Genomic DNA, 18,620 nt, shown 5'->3' on the forward strand with positions numbered 1-18,620 from the left:
TGTCCACTATAGTATACTTCGGACTTCGGGTATATTAGCCTATCGCGATTATTCTTTTCAAAAGCAACTTTTAGTTCAATTACCTTGTCATCTTCAAAATAACGAACATTTGCGTTGTATCTAAACGTGTTCTAGTTATTTCCAATTTTTACCTCCACCTCACCAGGCCACCAAACTATGCAGCGCTTGTAGTGTTAAGCAGAACATAAGAATACCCAGTTAGAAATTCGTAAGGAATTATTTGCTACGAAAAACCACCACATCGGTCCATTTTACGTAAAACAAAAGTTAATCAAATCGTTGCAAATTTGGAAATCCTACTTATACAACTTCTTTTTTTGGTTGTACTAAAATGTGAGACGAAAACATAACTTTCAAAAGTAGTGCTTCTTGACGTGTCCATGGAACTATATGAATAATAATGATAATAGAATAAATAGATCCAAGAAACTTGCCAAAAAGTGAACAAAGATGAATTAATATCATATTTTAGGCCAAAATAGAGAAACAGTTGTGAAGAGTTAATAATTTAGCTGTTGAGAGAATTTATTCATAGGCAAAACAATGAGTTCCTATGTCACAAACTGAAGGTGGAAAAAGAGTTTCTTTGAACATACATATCTACGTTTCTGTATCATAATAAAGAGACAGTTTTGGTAAGAGGTTTTTTACCGGGCTAGATATCTGCAAAGACTTTTTTAGTTCTTTCGAAAATTACAGATCCAAAGAGCATTTATATCTTAGTAAAATCAAGAAGAATCTTTTACTAGCTTCCTCGCAGGACACTACAGCTTAAGAAATCACAGGATGAGATTAGGTCTGAAAGGAATCTATATCAATAACGTAATATTTTGCAAAACGTCAGAGATGGTGTGGAAAAAAACCTGTTTGAACCCAATTCAGATATTGTACCTCATAAGAACTCTGGATTGTTATCTCTAATCTATATCTCTAACTGTTGAGAGGTCAAAATTCAGAGTAGTGTTTCTTGTCGTCAAAAAAATTTTGATTGTTATGTCTGGAAAGAAGCTTCAACAATAATTTCTTCATCCAACAGAATTTGGTTATCGAATTGCGAAACTTTTTCAATTAATCAACAAATCTATGAAAAATGAAAGCCACACCAAACCAACAGTTGGCAAGCTTCAAATATTTATAGTTTATATGTTAAAACACAGCTTCTATCAATTTTACGAGAATATGTCTCATCAAGTTTCTATCAAATTCCATTCAAACTATCACTGTCAATATATTTTATCATTATTTGACAGGAAAATGACAAGATCAGTTAATATCTTGTTTCAAACCATTTTAATTTACTTTCATATTCAATTTTTATTACCGAAAATAAATATGCTATAAATGTGCCGAAACGAAAGACATTTTGGGCATTATTAAAAAAAATTTAATTAAATCAATCAAAATATGATCTCATTAGCCAAAAGACATCAAATGACATGAATTGACATCAATAGACGTCAAAAGGCTTCAATGGACGTCAAATTATTGGAAAATTCCTTTTATAAATTAAGATTTTTGTTAGTATTTACTGACGGTAAAAAATGCGCTATAGTCTCTAGCAACGAAAGTGCGACGACTTTTTACTTGTTTCTATTGTAAGGATAATAAATGGTTTGGTAATCAAATAACAAAATATATTTGTAAATATAATGCCTTTTTATTTTTCTAAGAGAGGTTGAATATTTACAACGAATAAATTCAAATACAGAAAACATTACATCAATAATAATTTTCACATCATACAATTGTCCAGCCACAATTGAATATGTGTAGTATTCGAGTAAATATTAATAGACCTAAACCAAAATAAAATAATATCACATAAATTATTCAACATTGATTTTATAGAGATGTACACAATATACCATACAAGACAAATCTTCGAAAAACGTATAAGTGAAAATAAAATTGGTATGAGTTATCAGTTCATAGAATATGAATTTTTATTTCAGCTTATTTATAAGACATAAAAGTAAGGATTCTCGCTTCACATCAAAACGATATTCCTAGTATTATTCGACGAAATGCAATGGACTACGCATAGTTATGAATACACAACGAAAGAAAGCATCTAACTATAATATAGATATTTGTTTCCGTCGAAATTAACGATAAAGGTTAGTGTCGAGGAAAAACAGTATGTTAATAAGTGATGATTCCATCACCATGTTTTTTAATTCTGTTGTAATTTTCGTGTTTTCGTCGTTTTGAAAATACCTGCTTTAGATTTGCCCTTGGATTACTACACTCTCAAAAAGATCAGATTCATCCATTTTGTTGAAATAGATTGAATAAGAAAAATCTTTCCAAAGCAATATCTTTTTGGAATATATAGGTGTATTGTTCCTTTTTGGAATATTTCCATATTTTTTATCGCTGTTGTAATATGACTCGAATTTTGTTATGAAAATGGAGAAAACTTGAGGTCTTAGGTTCACTCATACTTTTTAGGACAGATAGAGAATTTTTTAGTCTTAAATTTTCATTAGGTCTAGATGAAATATTAAAAGAGAGGATACGATACTCCATTTGGTCAACTTTCCGTAGAACAAAAGATATCTCAAATTATATTGAATTTAGAAATCTAGATTCTGTCAATGGTGATTTTGAAATTTGACAACTGACGAAAGAAACTATAAGAATAATGATGATCGAATGAACTTGTTGAAAACTGGATAAAGATAGAGAAACAGTATAGAGTGTCAATTCATTAACTGTTGAGAGAACTTACTCCTTAGTCAGACAACTATCAATCTACTGAGCTCCTATTTCAGCAATTGATCTGGAGATATGAAAGAAAATTTGTAAAATAAAAAAAAATTAAGGGACACTGATGTATATTTCCGAACATATAATAATCGGAAATATAGAATGAAATTCAATTCCAATATATGATTTGGAAACGCTGGTTTGCAACATTTGGATATTGTGGATACCAAAAATACTTGTCCTATTCGTAAATGACCAAAATAGGATTTGATATTATGTTTAACGATGCTGGAACTTGTTCTGGAGTTAACCAGAGCAAACGATTTGCCAGTCAACGTTCTGGTATTCAGTCTAAAACGAGTTCAATATGTTTATATATGTAATCTCAATTGTTGTTCAAAATTGAGTCGTGATGGAGAATCAATTAGTAGTGGAACTTATGGAACCTGCTCCATAAAACTCCTTATGGAAAGTTTTGACCATCACATATTTTTAAAAGAATTGTTATTAGCAGACGCATTGTCAAGTTAATTAAAAATCAGCCCCAATATTCCGCATTCATCTGTTTTACTAATAAATCCTCGATTTTGAAATTTGCTTGAATTGTTCTTCTGAGGATGAAATTCACGTGTTCCTAGATTCTAAGGTGCATCTAGAATTATTTTCACTTAAATTATAGAACTTCCTTAGTCTAATATAGGACTAATGTAAACTCAAGAGAACTATATTTGGAGATCTTCTTCAGGAAATATATTTCTTTAGCACAATTTGTTCGGGTAAGTGGAGTAAATGATTTCTACGTTAACTCTCTATTTTTGTATGGTAGTAGACATTAAGTCTGAAGTTGTGAATCATACTTATCGTATCTTTTACCGTATGTAGAAAAGAATATTCGCTGCTTATTATACTATATTTGTGTTCACCGTTGTTAAATGTAAGCAAGCACCGAATATATATATTGAATGATAAAAATGTTAAAGTTGATACTTGAGGTAGTCCCAGTGAGATGTGTCGTGATTAGATTAGGGAATTATTATGTCTAATGTAGAATTAATTTTTTTAAATTTTTAATATCAAATCATTTCAATGAATATTTAATGTCATAACTCTTCAAATTCTGTCCTATATATTACGGTCATAATCGTTATGCTACCTATACATTTTTGATGTCTCATTACATTCCAGGGTAGTGAATATCACAATTTAATCTAATAGCATATGACCAGATCCCTTGAGATTCGTTAATTTTACAAAGCTTCATTATAAAATATTATAGACAAATAAGAACTTCCTATCTCATTTGATAATTTACAATTGCTGCTATTAAGAAAATTAAACTGAGAGATTTTCTATAATTTATGTTCTATAGGGACAAGAAGTAATAAACTCGGTAAACTGAGGACATTTCCCTAATGTACAACAGCAGAATAAAATTATGCTTCAAAAGATTTGCCCTGTATTTGGAAATATTTGTTTCAAATAAAAGACAATTCTGTATAAACATTCAATTATAGCATCAACCTATATAATAGAGGATGGAACATACAAAAGTTTACCCCAAGATCATTGAAAAACTACAGAGAAGTCTTATTTTGAGAATTTTCATTTGTAAATCAGTTGTACTAAAATAATTGACGACGTTTTGTTTTAGGAGAAAAGTGGTTCAATTATTTATTTTCCAATAACCTTGAGTATTTTGAAAATAAATACATTTATTATGATTTTTACTGATGTTACTTCAATCGTTCAATCTTATCTTGATTTCAATTATTTTGTTGAAAAACATTGGAACTAAACAAATATCTATAAAATAAATGGAAATTATTTCAACTTAAGACTCAGGAGTTATGCACAAGATACAATTAGTATCTAGAGATTTCTATGGAGAAAGGAAGGTTTTAGCTATATTACATACAGTTTACTTTGAAATCAATTGTAATATTATAGTAGTAATATTATTAGAATATTTGTAGAAGGTTGCTCTTGTAAGATAGAAACTATTTTACTTCATGGATGAGCTGTAGACATAAAAAAGAAAAAAAATGCAATCTTAGTGAGCTGAGTCAACAAAAGCTACGTGAAAAATAAGAAGTGACAAGAAATTTATACGAGAAGTAGGTACAAATCAAAATTTTTAGAACATTACTGAAAAATTACAACCAAAAAATAAGAGTGCATCAATCAATATAGAGAAAAATTGAATTTAAATGGGATAGATGGTATATAAAAAAAAGTACTTGGTGGAAATTGTCAAGAAAAGAAATAACTTTCTCAAAATCACTCTCTTTAATTGTTACATCTTCTGGAATAATAAAATCTGGAAAACTACAATAACATTAAATGCATTATGGATCTGTATCTATTGTATAAACGATTGAACTATTTGCTCAAGACATTAATAACAGCATCGAAATAAAACTTTCAAGTCGATGGAATTTACTAAATGATATTTTTTTCGAGGTAGTAGAAATCAAAATATACTCGAAAAGATTCATACCAATAGTGACGGTTCTCCTGATTTTTATCGAGAATACCTAAAGATTTACTAACATTATCTGATCAACTCAAATGTTAAATAAACAATTTCCTACAATTTCTTTAGAATACACTACCCATTACATTATGGCACTGTTATTTCCATAATTTTGAGCTATGGAATATTTTTTATTATGAAGTAACTACTGTCTGATCCCAAAACATCAAGATACATTGATTGGAATCAGGAAGATATTGGAGTAAATTCAGTAAATGATCAAATAACAAGTTATATACCTTTTTGATTTTAGATTAGCCAAAACATTTTTATAGAGTATCTATAAGGTTTAGGTCTCTTTTACGAGAAAATATTCAGCCTTGTGATTCCGTTATGCGACATTATCGTAAGGGTTCCTTCCTCCTTCTCTACTGGCTAGAAGTCTGGCCAACAAAACACCGAGCTGTTGGTTTGCGTTAAAAATTGAAGGCAGACTCTCTATAGATTCATACTTCCTTCCGTAGCGCAAGAAAGATGGACTTTTTCCAAATCTGAGGAAGATATCTCTACGCCATTTAGGATTCTCGTTACCAGGTTTTTCAGAATTCTCTTCTTGTCGAGAAGATACGGAACGTTTATAACGAATAGGTTCACCATGATTTTGAAAAGCACGACCTATAAGATATAAAATATTAGTTTTCAAATTTTTTAAAAGAATTATATAATATGTTCAATCAGAAGAAACCTAAAATCAAGAAAATTTTATAATAAAAATCTATAGATATACATACAATCAAGAGAATATCGAATATTCATTATTTTGAATTTCGATTTAAAAGGATCTTCAAAATTCATAACCCTCATATTAACACAACTGTATTTTATAATCCCGCATAGTTTATTTGTGAATATTACCACATAATGACAAAATAATAGAGAAAATACGAGGGTGGTTCAAATATAAACCGGAATTTTTGAATAAACGAAAAATTTAGTGTTATAAAAGTGGCTGCACTGGATGTTCGCTTTTTAGTGAACTTACAGCCATCAGCGATAAGAACGTACCAGTATCTGTTGCGCAACATATCATTATTCGTTTTTTGATCAAAGATAATGTGAAATCCGCGGCAGTTTATCAAAATTTATTCGAGCAATTTGGAGATGAGTTCCTCTTCAAGACTCTGGTTTCCGAAAAAGCCGAGAAGTGCTGGCAAACCTGCCACGTACGCGGCGCCCCAGAACAAGTATTACCGATGACAACGTCCCCACTGTAAAAAAACTTCATCAAGATCAAGGCAGTACTGTACGCATTATACCTGAAGAATTGGGCATCAGCGTAGGTAGTATTTAGCAAATAGCTCATGAACAGTTCGGTTACCGCAGATGAGTGTGAAGACTTCTGAATGTTCAGCAGAAATTCACACGTAGATTTGCACCCGCTATGAATAGGAAAGATAAAATTAATTGCACCGAATAATCAACACAGACAAGATTGGGAGGATTAATAACGGTTGAATTTCTCACTGAACAACGACTTGTGAACGCGCAGTATTATAGTACCTAGCCTAATAAAAACACGGTGAAACCTGTCTACAGATCAAAATGACGCGATATTCCAATCGGTAGAGCGATATTGCTGTAAGTCAAGCCAGACCGCATACAGCTCGGCTTACGATGGAAACTTAACACAAATTGGGCTAGAAGGCACTGGAATACCGTCCTTATAGTCCTGATTTGTCGTCATGTAACTATTATTTATTTGTCCAATGAAAGAGGCACTTGGCAGATTGCGATTCGAAAGCAATTCGGAGGTAGAATCCTTCGTGCGCAAATGATTGCATGTCAAGGCATGTGAGAATTTCCGATGAGGTGCCAAAAGTGTGTATAGTGTGATGGAGACTATTTAGAGACACTGTAGAAAATTTTCATTTCTCTAGCTCAATAGTAAAACTTTTGACAGCAAAATTCAGATTGATATTTGAACAACCCTTTTCAGTTTGTCTGCTCCCAACATGAATTGTAACGACTAAATATAATAAAATGGAATAGATAAAGGTTGCTTTGTACTTCTGTACCTGACCAAAAGGGAAGACTCCATTATTGTTATTGATATGAGTAATGTCGATTAGATAATTTCAACATTATAGTTGATACCTAATTATTGTTTTTTGTACCGAAAACGATTCACTTCAAAGAAGATAAATTATTATGTACACCTCAAGAAATGAAACGGGTATTATATTTTCATTTATATATAAGCGTTTTGGTAGTGGGATTGTGGGACAATTAAACACCAAAGTGTACTAACTTTAATATATTCCTAAATTTCAAATACCTATGTATTCATCTTCACGGAATTAATTAGTAAAGAGTTTCGATGTTTAAATTTTGTTGTTTCTTTAGAAAATCATCAAATATCTTCATTCAAATTGACCCTTCTCACAAGAGTCGTCTCACCTGTCTGAGGGACATATTGTATATGCAGCAAACACAAAAAAAATAATAAACTTACATAATTCAATTTCAATTTTCAGTTTATCCCTTCAAACACCACTGTTAGTTTTATTTATAAACAAAATATTAAATAAAATTAGAATTTTTTATAGTATTTTCTCGTGACTATCAAAATTTATTAATCAAGTTCTTTCTTTGTAGTTTTGTGTGTAAATTGTATTTATTATATAACCGTAAATAAATTATAGTATTCAACTTATGGGAACGGCCTGTGGCTCGAGCTGCAAACTACATCTGCTACATCTACATTACCGATCATTACTATTAATACTTAATAAATATTTTACTAATATTAGCTTTGTGATTGAGGGTAATACGAATGAAATGTATCCCTAGAGGAAAGAATTTGAGAAAAATCAACACTGCTTTATAATACCCTATACATCGTAAGACAAACAACAGAATCTTTCGCAATCCATTCAAGCGGAAGTATAAATATTTGGTTAAACATCGTTCTCCCAAGCATTCCGTTATATTTTCCAGGGCTCACCGTAAATTAGATATATTTCCTTTAAGGTGACATTATATTTTACTGATGATGGGAAGTGTTCTCTGTATGCATTCTAACATCAATTCTAATTAATTAAAACCCTACTTCAAATGATGTGGAAGTTACTTATTATATTATCCTACAGAAAATCTGAAATAATTGCTTACTATTACTATAATATTGTGATGTTCGTATTATTCACTTAAACAATTTGTAATTAAAAAATGGGGTCAATTTATACACACGATATATCTACTATGAACTATTCTCTAACACTTACCCACTTATTTGAAATGAAACTTATATCATCGTACCTAATTTTCGATTAGTTTACTACCATTATTGTGAGATCACAGCTCAATATGTGGAAAACCTATAATACCTAGCAATATGTTTGTTTACAGTTTGATACCAGGACATAACAAAAAATGTACTTCGAATATCGAAATATTTGGATGAAATGGTATATCCGACATCGGATATTTTTGTCCATCATTCTTATAAGTCTTTTTTCACTGCTTATGCCTCTCTTTTCTTAGTACAGATTTTGTAAATTCTCAAACATTCCATTTGCTTCTTTTATCTATATTTTTTCATCTTTTGTTTTATTTTTGCCTTTATGTAGTTCAATGAATTGGCCAGACTGAATTATATTTAATTTTTCTATATTCCGTTTTGAAACTAGGAGGACCATTTTAGGAAACCTCAATTACACCACTAGAAATCACTGAAAAAGTTACTAGATTGGAAGCTACGACCTAAAATACTAGTCATAATAAAATTATACAGTCTGAAAATAATGAACCACAAACTAAAAATAATTAATCTCTTAGACACATAGTTATAACCTAATAGACACATACTTAAAGAGCGATTTCCTATTAATGGAAATGGAAGAAAAATACAACCAATTGTGAAATTAAATCCATAAAGAATTTCAGTGTCGATAACTACGTTTGTGAGAATTGAGAGAAGGTTAATAGCAAATGTCAAATTTGATGGCACAGAAGTCTTAGAAAGTTTTGTATATATTGGTAAAACAAATTTCAAAGCAACAATAAGAGTCCTTTCTGATCAAATATGAATAATTCAGAATGGAGGAACCACAATAGTTGAAAATTGCATTATTTAGAAAGCATAGGATGTTTGTTTTTCGAAAATTGAGCTATATGAGAAATGAAGATCAATTGAATAAAAAATTGATTGAGAGAAGGAATATAAGACATTGTTCAATTGCAACTACAAGAACTTATTTTATTTAAAAATACAACAAAAATTTGTTTGCTCTAGAAATAAATCATTCATAGATTTGTTATTTGGATTGATTAAAAGCACGATTAGGGACCTATATAGAACAAAAAAATTCCAAATGGTATGAAAAAGGACCCATTTTTCAATAGACAACCTTTTATAGTTAATCCTCAATTCGGAAGCAGTCATTTCAGAACTTAGAAATCAGATATGACATCTAAATAATTCAATCATTGACCGAACTATTTGCATAATTTTTTAATTAAACCAATGTAATAAATAACATTCCAAAGTATAACGGAACTATTAATTATGTTATTGTCTATTATTTGTCAACTCAAGTAACACTAAATAAATTTATACAGCTATAAATAATTATTCACTGAGAATCTGCCTCACAGACATCACTACAGACAGAAACGATTGTCAGTCCTATATCCTATCTAACTTGAACATTTCATCTTCTTCTTTTATGACTTGTGCAACACAATCTTATCACTGGATATTTGTTACATTTTGCAAGGCTTCCATTTCAAGGTCATTTACATCTTTTAGCTTAAAAGTAGTATTTTTCGTTGCTGCTTCACAATACGATTCAATTCACAATACGATGGCAGCTTCACTACAGTTTTATTATTTTCTTGTTTTATTTTATCGGTAACATACGAATCGTCGGTGATGCAGGTTTTCTGTGATTTCCCCGTAACCTGGTGAGTCGGTTCGCCAGCCAAATGGCTGAATAATACAGCCCCAGATGTACTCGCCCCCCCCCCCCATTCAGATTAAATTATCCAAAAAAAAATTTTCGAACCAAGAAGGGCCGTTTTTACTTACTAGAGCCCTCTTTTCGATCACTTCTGACCAATAGTCAGAACCCCATACAAACTTCACAACTGCAGGGCTACAGAGGAGCAGCTTCTTTATCAGGGCCAACTCCAGCAAACATTCCTCCTGTACAAAATTTCCCTTATCTACCAAAAAATGTTTCCGACGAACCTCTTCCTTTCTGGCAATATACGAATTAAACTTTATGCTAGTTTAAAATATATAGGCTCAAATTGCAATGTATGTATGTAAGATGATTGTCCATCACAATTACACCACATCTGGCAATTTTTTTAGTTTCCAAATACCAATCCATCCATATCCTATTTATAATCTCCAGTTTATTTTTACTTTCAAACATCAGAAAGGCATCTTCAATTTTAAATCCATACTCAGATCCCGTATGAAGGATTATGGATTTTGCAAACCAGTGCAAACTAAACTTTAAAAAAGCATCTATTTTGTATTATCTGAGTTCGTTTTCAAATGTTTTCATATTTTAATAACACTAACAACGCAAAGAAGAACAAAATAAACAGTATTCATTTACAATTTATACAATTGTTAAAAGTGATTTGTGAAACCGGCAGCGATTTGATCAAACAGGAATCTACAGAATTGCCAACTTAAATTCAAATCGATCCTCCTAGTTTGAAAACAGGGTATAGATACAAACGTACACTTCTTACATATAAATAAAATAACTAATATACTACAGATGGGACCGTAAAATGTTGTTTCAGTTGAGAATCCTTCCGAGTTTAGAGGTCGTATCGCTTTAGCAAATTTCCACCTACTAGGATATTCTATTTAATGAGATAAACATAATCCTCTTAAAAACCCTTTTAATAGTGTATTTAGAATGGAACAAACATAGGTACAGTGTATTCTTATTATTATAGTTTATTACTCAAACAAATCACTCGAATTTATCATCAAGGCTAATTCTTTGACAAAAAAATCTATATATTCAAGTCTGATATGTACATAGTGTCATGTAGGTTTTTACATTTATAACGAAATGTTTGAACAAGCTATATCTGAATCCGTGGCAGTAAATCGTTAAAAAATATCTGTATCAAAAGGCGTGAATTTTGTACAAAACTTTAGTCTCGATGAAACAAGCAAATCTTCATTCCATGTAAGAATTCAACTGAACTCATGAGAATTGTTTTATTTGTCATGTTCTGTTTGTTTCTGAAAGTAACTTGCAGGAGTTTTCACGTTGTAAGAGTGTGCTTGTGATGGCTAGCTAATCGATTTCCGCTAACATCGATATTGACGGTAATTGTTGCGATATGGAATTTTTTTCTACAGAATGCCGTGTTTCTGACATTTACCTAGGATGAGTGCTGTGCATTGCATGTGTGAAAATTGTGTGAGGTAATAAATACACTTATCTGTAAGTTTTATTGACGAAGTTAAGCTAGTGACACGAAATTGACGATTATTTTCGATTAGTGATCTTTCTACAGTTTTAGATATTTTAAAATCTTCTATGTGAAAATTGTGACCACTAAAATAGAATACTGAAAAGTGAAGCCATAATATGAATAACTACTGATATAAGAACTAATATTACTGAAGATCACATTCGAGTCATACGACAATCCTGAAATCAAAGAACAGTCTAAGCAATGCCTACACAGGTTGAAACAAAACGATATTGGGGACCTACTCGAGCTATCTAGCGGTAAAATTCTTCGTGGAGCATGCGAAAACTGATCTTTTGCTATGACAATTGCATTAATCTTGATAAAGAACAATTTTATTGTAAAAATATTTAGTTAACGAATTTATTTTATTATCCCAATACATCTTCTCATCCATGTCATATCATAACTTACAAAAACAGACATCGTATATTGTGAATTCTCTCATTTCGGTCATTTAAGGCGCAGATACATTAACTTGTTGCTATTTCTGTAATTATTTGGCTGGGAACGTATCCACAATCTAATGAATAATGAAGTATAAATTAATTGAGACAAATTCACTGGTTGTGAATCCGTGAAAGATAAAACATCAATACTGTTTTATTCATGTGGTATTAAATTAGTTGTTACATGGAAGAATTATTATCTAATGAAATCTTATCATCATTTTCAAATATAAAAATCATTTTGTTGGAACAGGTATAAAAATTTACTGGGGTTAACAAATTCTAATGAGAAACATATTCACCAGCTTCTCTGAAAAGATACATGCATTAGTCAAGATGCTCTTACATAGCGGATATGCGTCAACTGTTAGGAGCAGACCTCGGGGGAATAATTTATAGACCAGTCAGGTTTTTCCTGAGTATAACACCCACGGTTGTTGAAAAATTTCAAATGAATGAATCCAGTATGCATGTATGAAAATTTTTTTAATACAACTAACTTGGAGCTTAAAATGTTTTGAACATTTCACTCAAGGTTCATCAGTATGTAGGAATTAATACTCATAATTTCAAAAATTCGTGCATGATTCCAGAAGTACCTAGCCCAAAGAAGAAAACACAAAACTTTTAGAAAAAAATATATGTGTCCGTTCAACGTAATCCGTTTAGCTTCATATACTTTTCCCAGCGATGTTCAATAAGTTCGATTCCCTTTTTATAATAAGAATCGTCAAGCTACTGAAACTAGCCATTAACTGCCTACAACACCTCTCCATTGTTGGAAAATCTTTGACCATCGAGCTATTTCTTCCAGTCTTTACCTTATTTGGAACCGGTTTTCCCTTTTCAGCTCATTGTTTTTAATGTTCTTTTGTTTCGAGTGAGGAGCGATGGACCCACGCTTCATCTATATTTATGAAACGGCGCAAATATTCGTCTTTATTTATGTCAAACATTGCCAAACAATTGATGGAAACATCTTCACGACGCTGTTTTTGTCCCATTGTGAACAAACGCGGCACCCATCTTGCACATAGCTTACTCATGTCCCAAATTTCAGTTAATATGCACACTTTCAGTCGACGATCATCCAGTACCTGTTTGTGGACTTTTTTCCAGCATTTCTGGAGTCGTCACCTTATTCGGTCTTCGCAGGTCGTATGACCTTGTTTAATCACCGCTACCTAATATTTTACTGTTGATAACGAAGGAGCAGTCTCATCGAGAGTAGATTCTAGTTTAGCTTTTATAATGGTTGGGCTGAGGCCTTTCAAATGAAAGTATTGTATCGCATAACGATAACCACCTTTTTCCATGTTTACACTGCAAACGAATTATTTTCTTCCATCCAATGAAAGATGAAAATATGGATGTTTTCAGAGAATTATTTGTTCTCTACTGGTTATTTGTGTTATTCATCTCTATATCATTATTTTATAATTGTTTCATTATCACTTCTATCATTGTGATGATATATTTTCAAATTTGATAACGTGATCATTTAACTAGACTATTACATCATTTTTCAACACTATTAAATATTAATAAGTTCAACTACCCACTTTGGCGATGTAGAGTTGCATCTTGAATTAAACTAGAAGAATTTCAACTTTAAAATGAGGCAACGAATGAGAGAACTACCGTCACAAAATACTAGAAAATTTAAATTTAAATGATATATCTAGATTCAAATATCATTTTACGGTAGTTAATACCACTAATAAAGAACAACTAATAAATTTCAAATTTGTAATTTTGGCTGAAAATAGGTATCGAAGTTTCGTGGCCTTTCGTGGATATTTGCATATGAAAAGAACTTATTTGGTATATTACCTCTGAAACTAAGAAACAGTCAAGACAGTTGCAGAGGGTGAATCTACGGTTGTTTTTCTTTTGGGGGAAGTCTTGGAATTTTGATCATCGACTGTATTCTAAAAGGTGAAGCAGTAACAGAAAACTATTAATTATCATTGTTTGATAAGATGAAGGGAGAAATCATAAAAAAGCGACTGCATTTAAAAAATATGTGATTTTTCATCAGGACAAATCACAAATTGCACTATTAATTGGTTAACCCGCCATTTTCACCAGAGCCCCCGGTGACTGTTTTCTTGTTTCCTAACCTTAAACTTGCAGGAGTGAGATTCTCATCGCTGGAAAAAGTGTATAAACTTGAAAAAAGACTACGTATATCCATTAGGTTGGAAACTTTGAGCCGCATTTAAACTAATAGATCCGAACAGAACTTCAAGTTGAAAATCAACTTTATCTTGTATTATCTGCATAGAACGTATATGGTATGTTACCAAATATGTTCGGTATGTGCACCTAATAAAGAAATCAAACGCGAAAAAGTTTTCAATATTTTTTAAGGATTATGATATTCACCTTTTCTGTAATAAATTCTAGAATTTCAACATTATTTTCTTCCGGTTATTATTATATTTGCTCAATTCACTCCTTCTTTATCGACTTTTGTTTAATTTAAGTCATAGCAATATAAAGTTCAATAAATTCCCTTTATACGTTTTATCTTATCTGATACTCTAATTGCATTTCGTGGGCTCAATATTATACAAATTATCATTTTCACTTACCTATTCTCATAAAATGAGCTCTATTTCTCCTGAGTTTGTTCGAATCTCTTCCAAGTCTCATGAAATAACTGCCGTTTGATCTTCCATATCTTATATGCTCACTTCCTGATCTTTTTATCGGAACATCTAAATCGTTGTAGTCGTCATATAAGAATTCTTTGTTTCTTGAATCGCCTAAATTCCGACCAAATCTCATGAAGTGATTGTCCTTTTTTTCAATATCAGAATCGTCAGGATCTAGAAATTCGTCTGAATAGATGTTGATATTTTCCGAAGTTTCTGGATAACTATCTTCTAGATTCGCGATTGAAGATTGAACTAATATAAAAACGAATAATGATTGAGAAATCATGATGCTACCTGAAAAATAAGAACAAAATAATTAGGTTTTCTTGTTGTGTTATCCAATGTCAATTGGATGGATAGGAGAGACGTGATAGATGTAGATAATGACACAAACGTCTTCAGCTTCAGCTGGATTATATCCAACAAGAATTATTTTTCCTGATATATAAGACGGTTATTATTTTATGGGATTCTTTATAGATTCTATAAAACATGTAAAGGATATGAGGAATATTATTTGAGTTAGTTTAAGTGAATTATTGAGCGCCTTAATATTTGTTTTGAGAAAAAACATTTCGAAGATATAACCGCTTGTTGTTATTTCAAAGGTAGATTTACTCAAAAAACATTGTTTTATACCACGGATTGCTACTTAGACTAACTGTTTAATACTACTACATTTTTTGAAATCAAGAGAATGATATAAAATATTGAAAAAACAATTTTACTTTTTTTCATTTCACGTCGTCCACTCACTCCCAAATTTTTTGTATCAAGGAACACTCTGTTTATTCAAAATTTCCATTACTATATAGATCTTGAAAATAATTTCTTTCTTCTGCAATTGTATTGTCTACATGTGTCAGTTGGCCTTTACGCTTTCCATGCGTTCCACTTCTATATTAATTATTGTGACACGATCATCACTTGCACTAACAGAAAGTATTTTCTCAAATTCTCACTTCGATTCGCTTTTTCTTCACTTAAATTTTCATTATGCCTCTTCCTGTTATCAATTTTCGAGCTTCATATCTGAATCTAGTAGCTTGTATTCCTATTCCATTAATAAATTGTATGGCATCCACCAGATTCCGTTTGAAAAATTTCTTTTCCTCTATCCAGTAACCTCCTAAGTGATAATCTCTGGAATTTTATGATTGTTTGTAATCAGCAGGTGGTTGGTGGATAGGTATACATTGCCTCTCATAGCCCATCCAACCCACAGAATCTCTTTTCGCTAACTTGATTCTCTTGAAGTATCTTATTTAAAACCTAATAGTGCAAACGTGCTCTGGCTAATTCATTTTTCCTAAAACTTTTATAGTGGTTATACTCTCAGTAAATTAACCATAGCAGTTCACCACCAGATAATCAATTATTGAGAGATGTAAACACCCAACCTTCTCAAACTTAGTTCCAGGAATTTACTCGTATCGTATATAAGTCTTGAGCTGCTGATTTTATTTTGTTAGATGAAAATAAGAAGCACAATTCTACTAAAACTGAACAAACCATTCTTAGTCCCCCAGAAAATGACAAGAAGGATGCTCGATATTGATTTTTACATTTAGTTTATAGTCTTATTCCACAATATAGAATCAGTTTTCTAAAAATCTTCACTTTTAGTGATTGCCAACGTCCCTAATTCTACTGGTTCATTATATTTTTTACTTTTCAGTTTGATTAAATACAAAAAAGCGTGTCAAATATAATTTATTACGTTGTATGTACAGTTATAATTGAAAACCGTTTGTCGTTTTATGGAAAAACAATAAAAAATACATCAATAATTTACTTTAGGCTCATATGTTCTGTACAATTGGAGAGAAACTACGATTTTCAACGACCATCTCCTGGTCCTTGTATAAGACAAATGGCTGACATTCATTTTGTATTCCATAACGAGGAACAATTTATTACAATTACTATAAAAAAACTCCTCGGAATTCACTGATTTAGATCTATATATTTCATAATTTCAAATTTTTTCTGTTAAGAGCTTTGTCTTGTCGAATTGTCTTTATTTTTCCAGACAAAGTTCAGTATTGTGATAAATGGTATGTCCACTAAACAACAAGTTTGATCGTGAAATATTTCGGATTTATTATTGTATCTTCAACTTTTTTTAAATCTCTATCTAAATGAATATGAGACAAATATGTGTTTTTTATAAATAATACAGATTCAAAACAAAATGTTCTTTCATCTTTCCACGACTTATATCACATTTTCTAAATAGTGCAGTTATAAAATTGTATTCTTTAGTCGACTTCATTGATAATATGATTCAGTTGAATTTTTTGCTACGTTTTGGATTTCGTCGGCTCCACGATGATTTTTATTTGTTTTGTCAACTTAAATTAAGTCCCAACTAAGGAATTGCCAACTACTCATTTTAACTGATTCTCTATTTATTCAACACGTGAATATTCACATTTTTTCGTTCACTATTCAGTCCTCAAGCCACAAAAAGCAATTTATTATCAACTTTACAATAAAACAATATATAAATTTATGTTCATATATTATTTGGTGGTCTTTACATTGTATTTGCTATTCTTAAAGGTTTTAGTGCAAATAAGTTCCTATAAAAAATGCATAACTCAAATTATACGCCTGCCAACATCCTTAAAATTCGTTTTTTTTCAGATATTCTATCCTTCAAATATATTTCCTGTGGCATTCTTTTATATACCATGGCGCTTCATCGTAGTCATCCCCGCTCCAACTTCTGATGATAATTTTCAGAGTTGACAACCTCAAATATTTTGCAATAATCCAGGAGATGTGCTCTCCAGCAAGTTATGCAATATAGCGGTCTTGTCTGTAGTGTTTATTTTATGCCTAAAGAATAAATTTATTCATTCATTCATTTTCTTTGACTGATACTATTTAACCTTCGCCTCCAATCTTTCACAATGAAGATGACTTGATCTGTTTATACTTCGAAAGCAGTTCGTTTACTGTCACAAACTATGACGTTCCAAATTCACAACATTTACAACAATCTACAAGTGAAATAGAATGCTTTAGACCACGATTGTTTTCTCAAAATGTATTTAACGTTTAAATTCAAGGCAAAATTGCAAGGAAATAAATTATTGCTAAATAATTCCACTGTTACAAAATGTGAACAGAAGAAAATGAGTTTCTTTTCGTGAAAATTGATAATTTTGAAAATATTCTACTATTCTAGTTGATTCTATACATGGGTTTAAGTGTTGAAAATTTGTTTTGTAAAATAATTGACTAGTTTTTCATTAATATCAACTTCTAATTCCTCAAACATTTCAAAAAATATGAAGATATTCGATTTATTCAGAATTTCTCACTGAACAAGCAAAGTGGATACACAAAATAGCAGATATGTCAAAGATAAGACCCGTGAGCCGCATTCATAACGCCATCTCTTAACAACCAGAGGAAATACCCCATTATTTTTGTTGAGAACAATATAATCTTCCACGTCCCTTGAGTCTTGACTAAAACCTTCCTTATCGATGTCAAACGACTGCGTCGGCACGAAGTGAGTCAATTGAGTCGAGTAAACGAAGTGATATGGTAGGGTAAGGTTTAGTTGTATTGCGAAGTAGTAATTGTGAAGGTATTCTGCATTTGTTCGTGTCGTGGGATATCCATGATTGTTGTGTCGTGAAGTTGATAGTGAGTGCAGAGCTATGAGAAGTTGCATATTTTATCATAGAATGGAAAGGTGTTTGATTTGCACTCAATCAGTTGCTGTTTGTAAGGAGTTTAACTTAAGGAAACATCATGATACTAATTATAAATCAA

General features: G+C 31.3%; 1 protein-coding gene across 1 annotated transcript in view; it reads right to left on the reverse strand.

Moving 5' to 3' along the window:
- Positions 1-1,660: 1,660 nt before the first annotated feature.
- The window catches only part of LOC130901946 (FMRFamide-related peptides), a 57,906-nt gene continuing 40,946 nt past the window's right edge, over positions 1,661-18,620 (reverse strand). Inside the window, exons 2-3 of the mRNA XM_057813661.1 lie at positions 14,763-15,122; positions 1,661-5,878 (exon numbers count right to left, since the gene is read on the reverse strand). Coding sequence (XP_057669644.1) covers positions 5,595-5,878; positions 14,763-15,114 — 636 coding nt within the window. The 5' untranslated portion in view covers positions 15,115-15,122 and the 3' untranslated portion in view covers positions 1,661-5,594. The remainder of the gene's footprint in view (positions 5,879-14,762; positions 15,123-18,620) is intronic.

This window comes from Diorhabda carinulata, chromosome X, assembly GCF_026250575.1.
Source record: "Diorhabda carinulata isolate Delta chromosome X, icDioCari1.1, whole genome shotgun sequence".
Classification (NCBI taxonomy): domain Eukaryota; kingdom Metazoa; phylum Arthropoda; class Insecta; order Coleoptera; family Chrysomelidae; genus Diorhabda; species Diorhabda carinulata.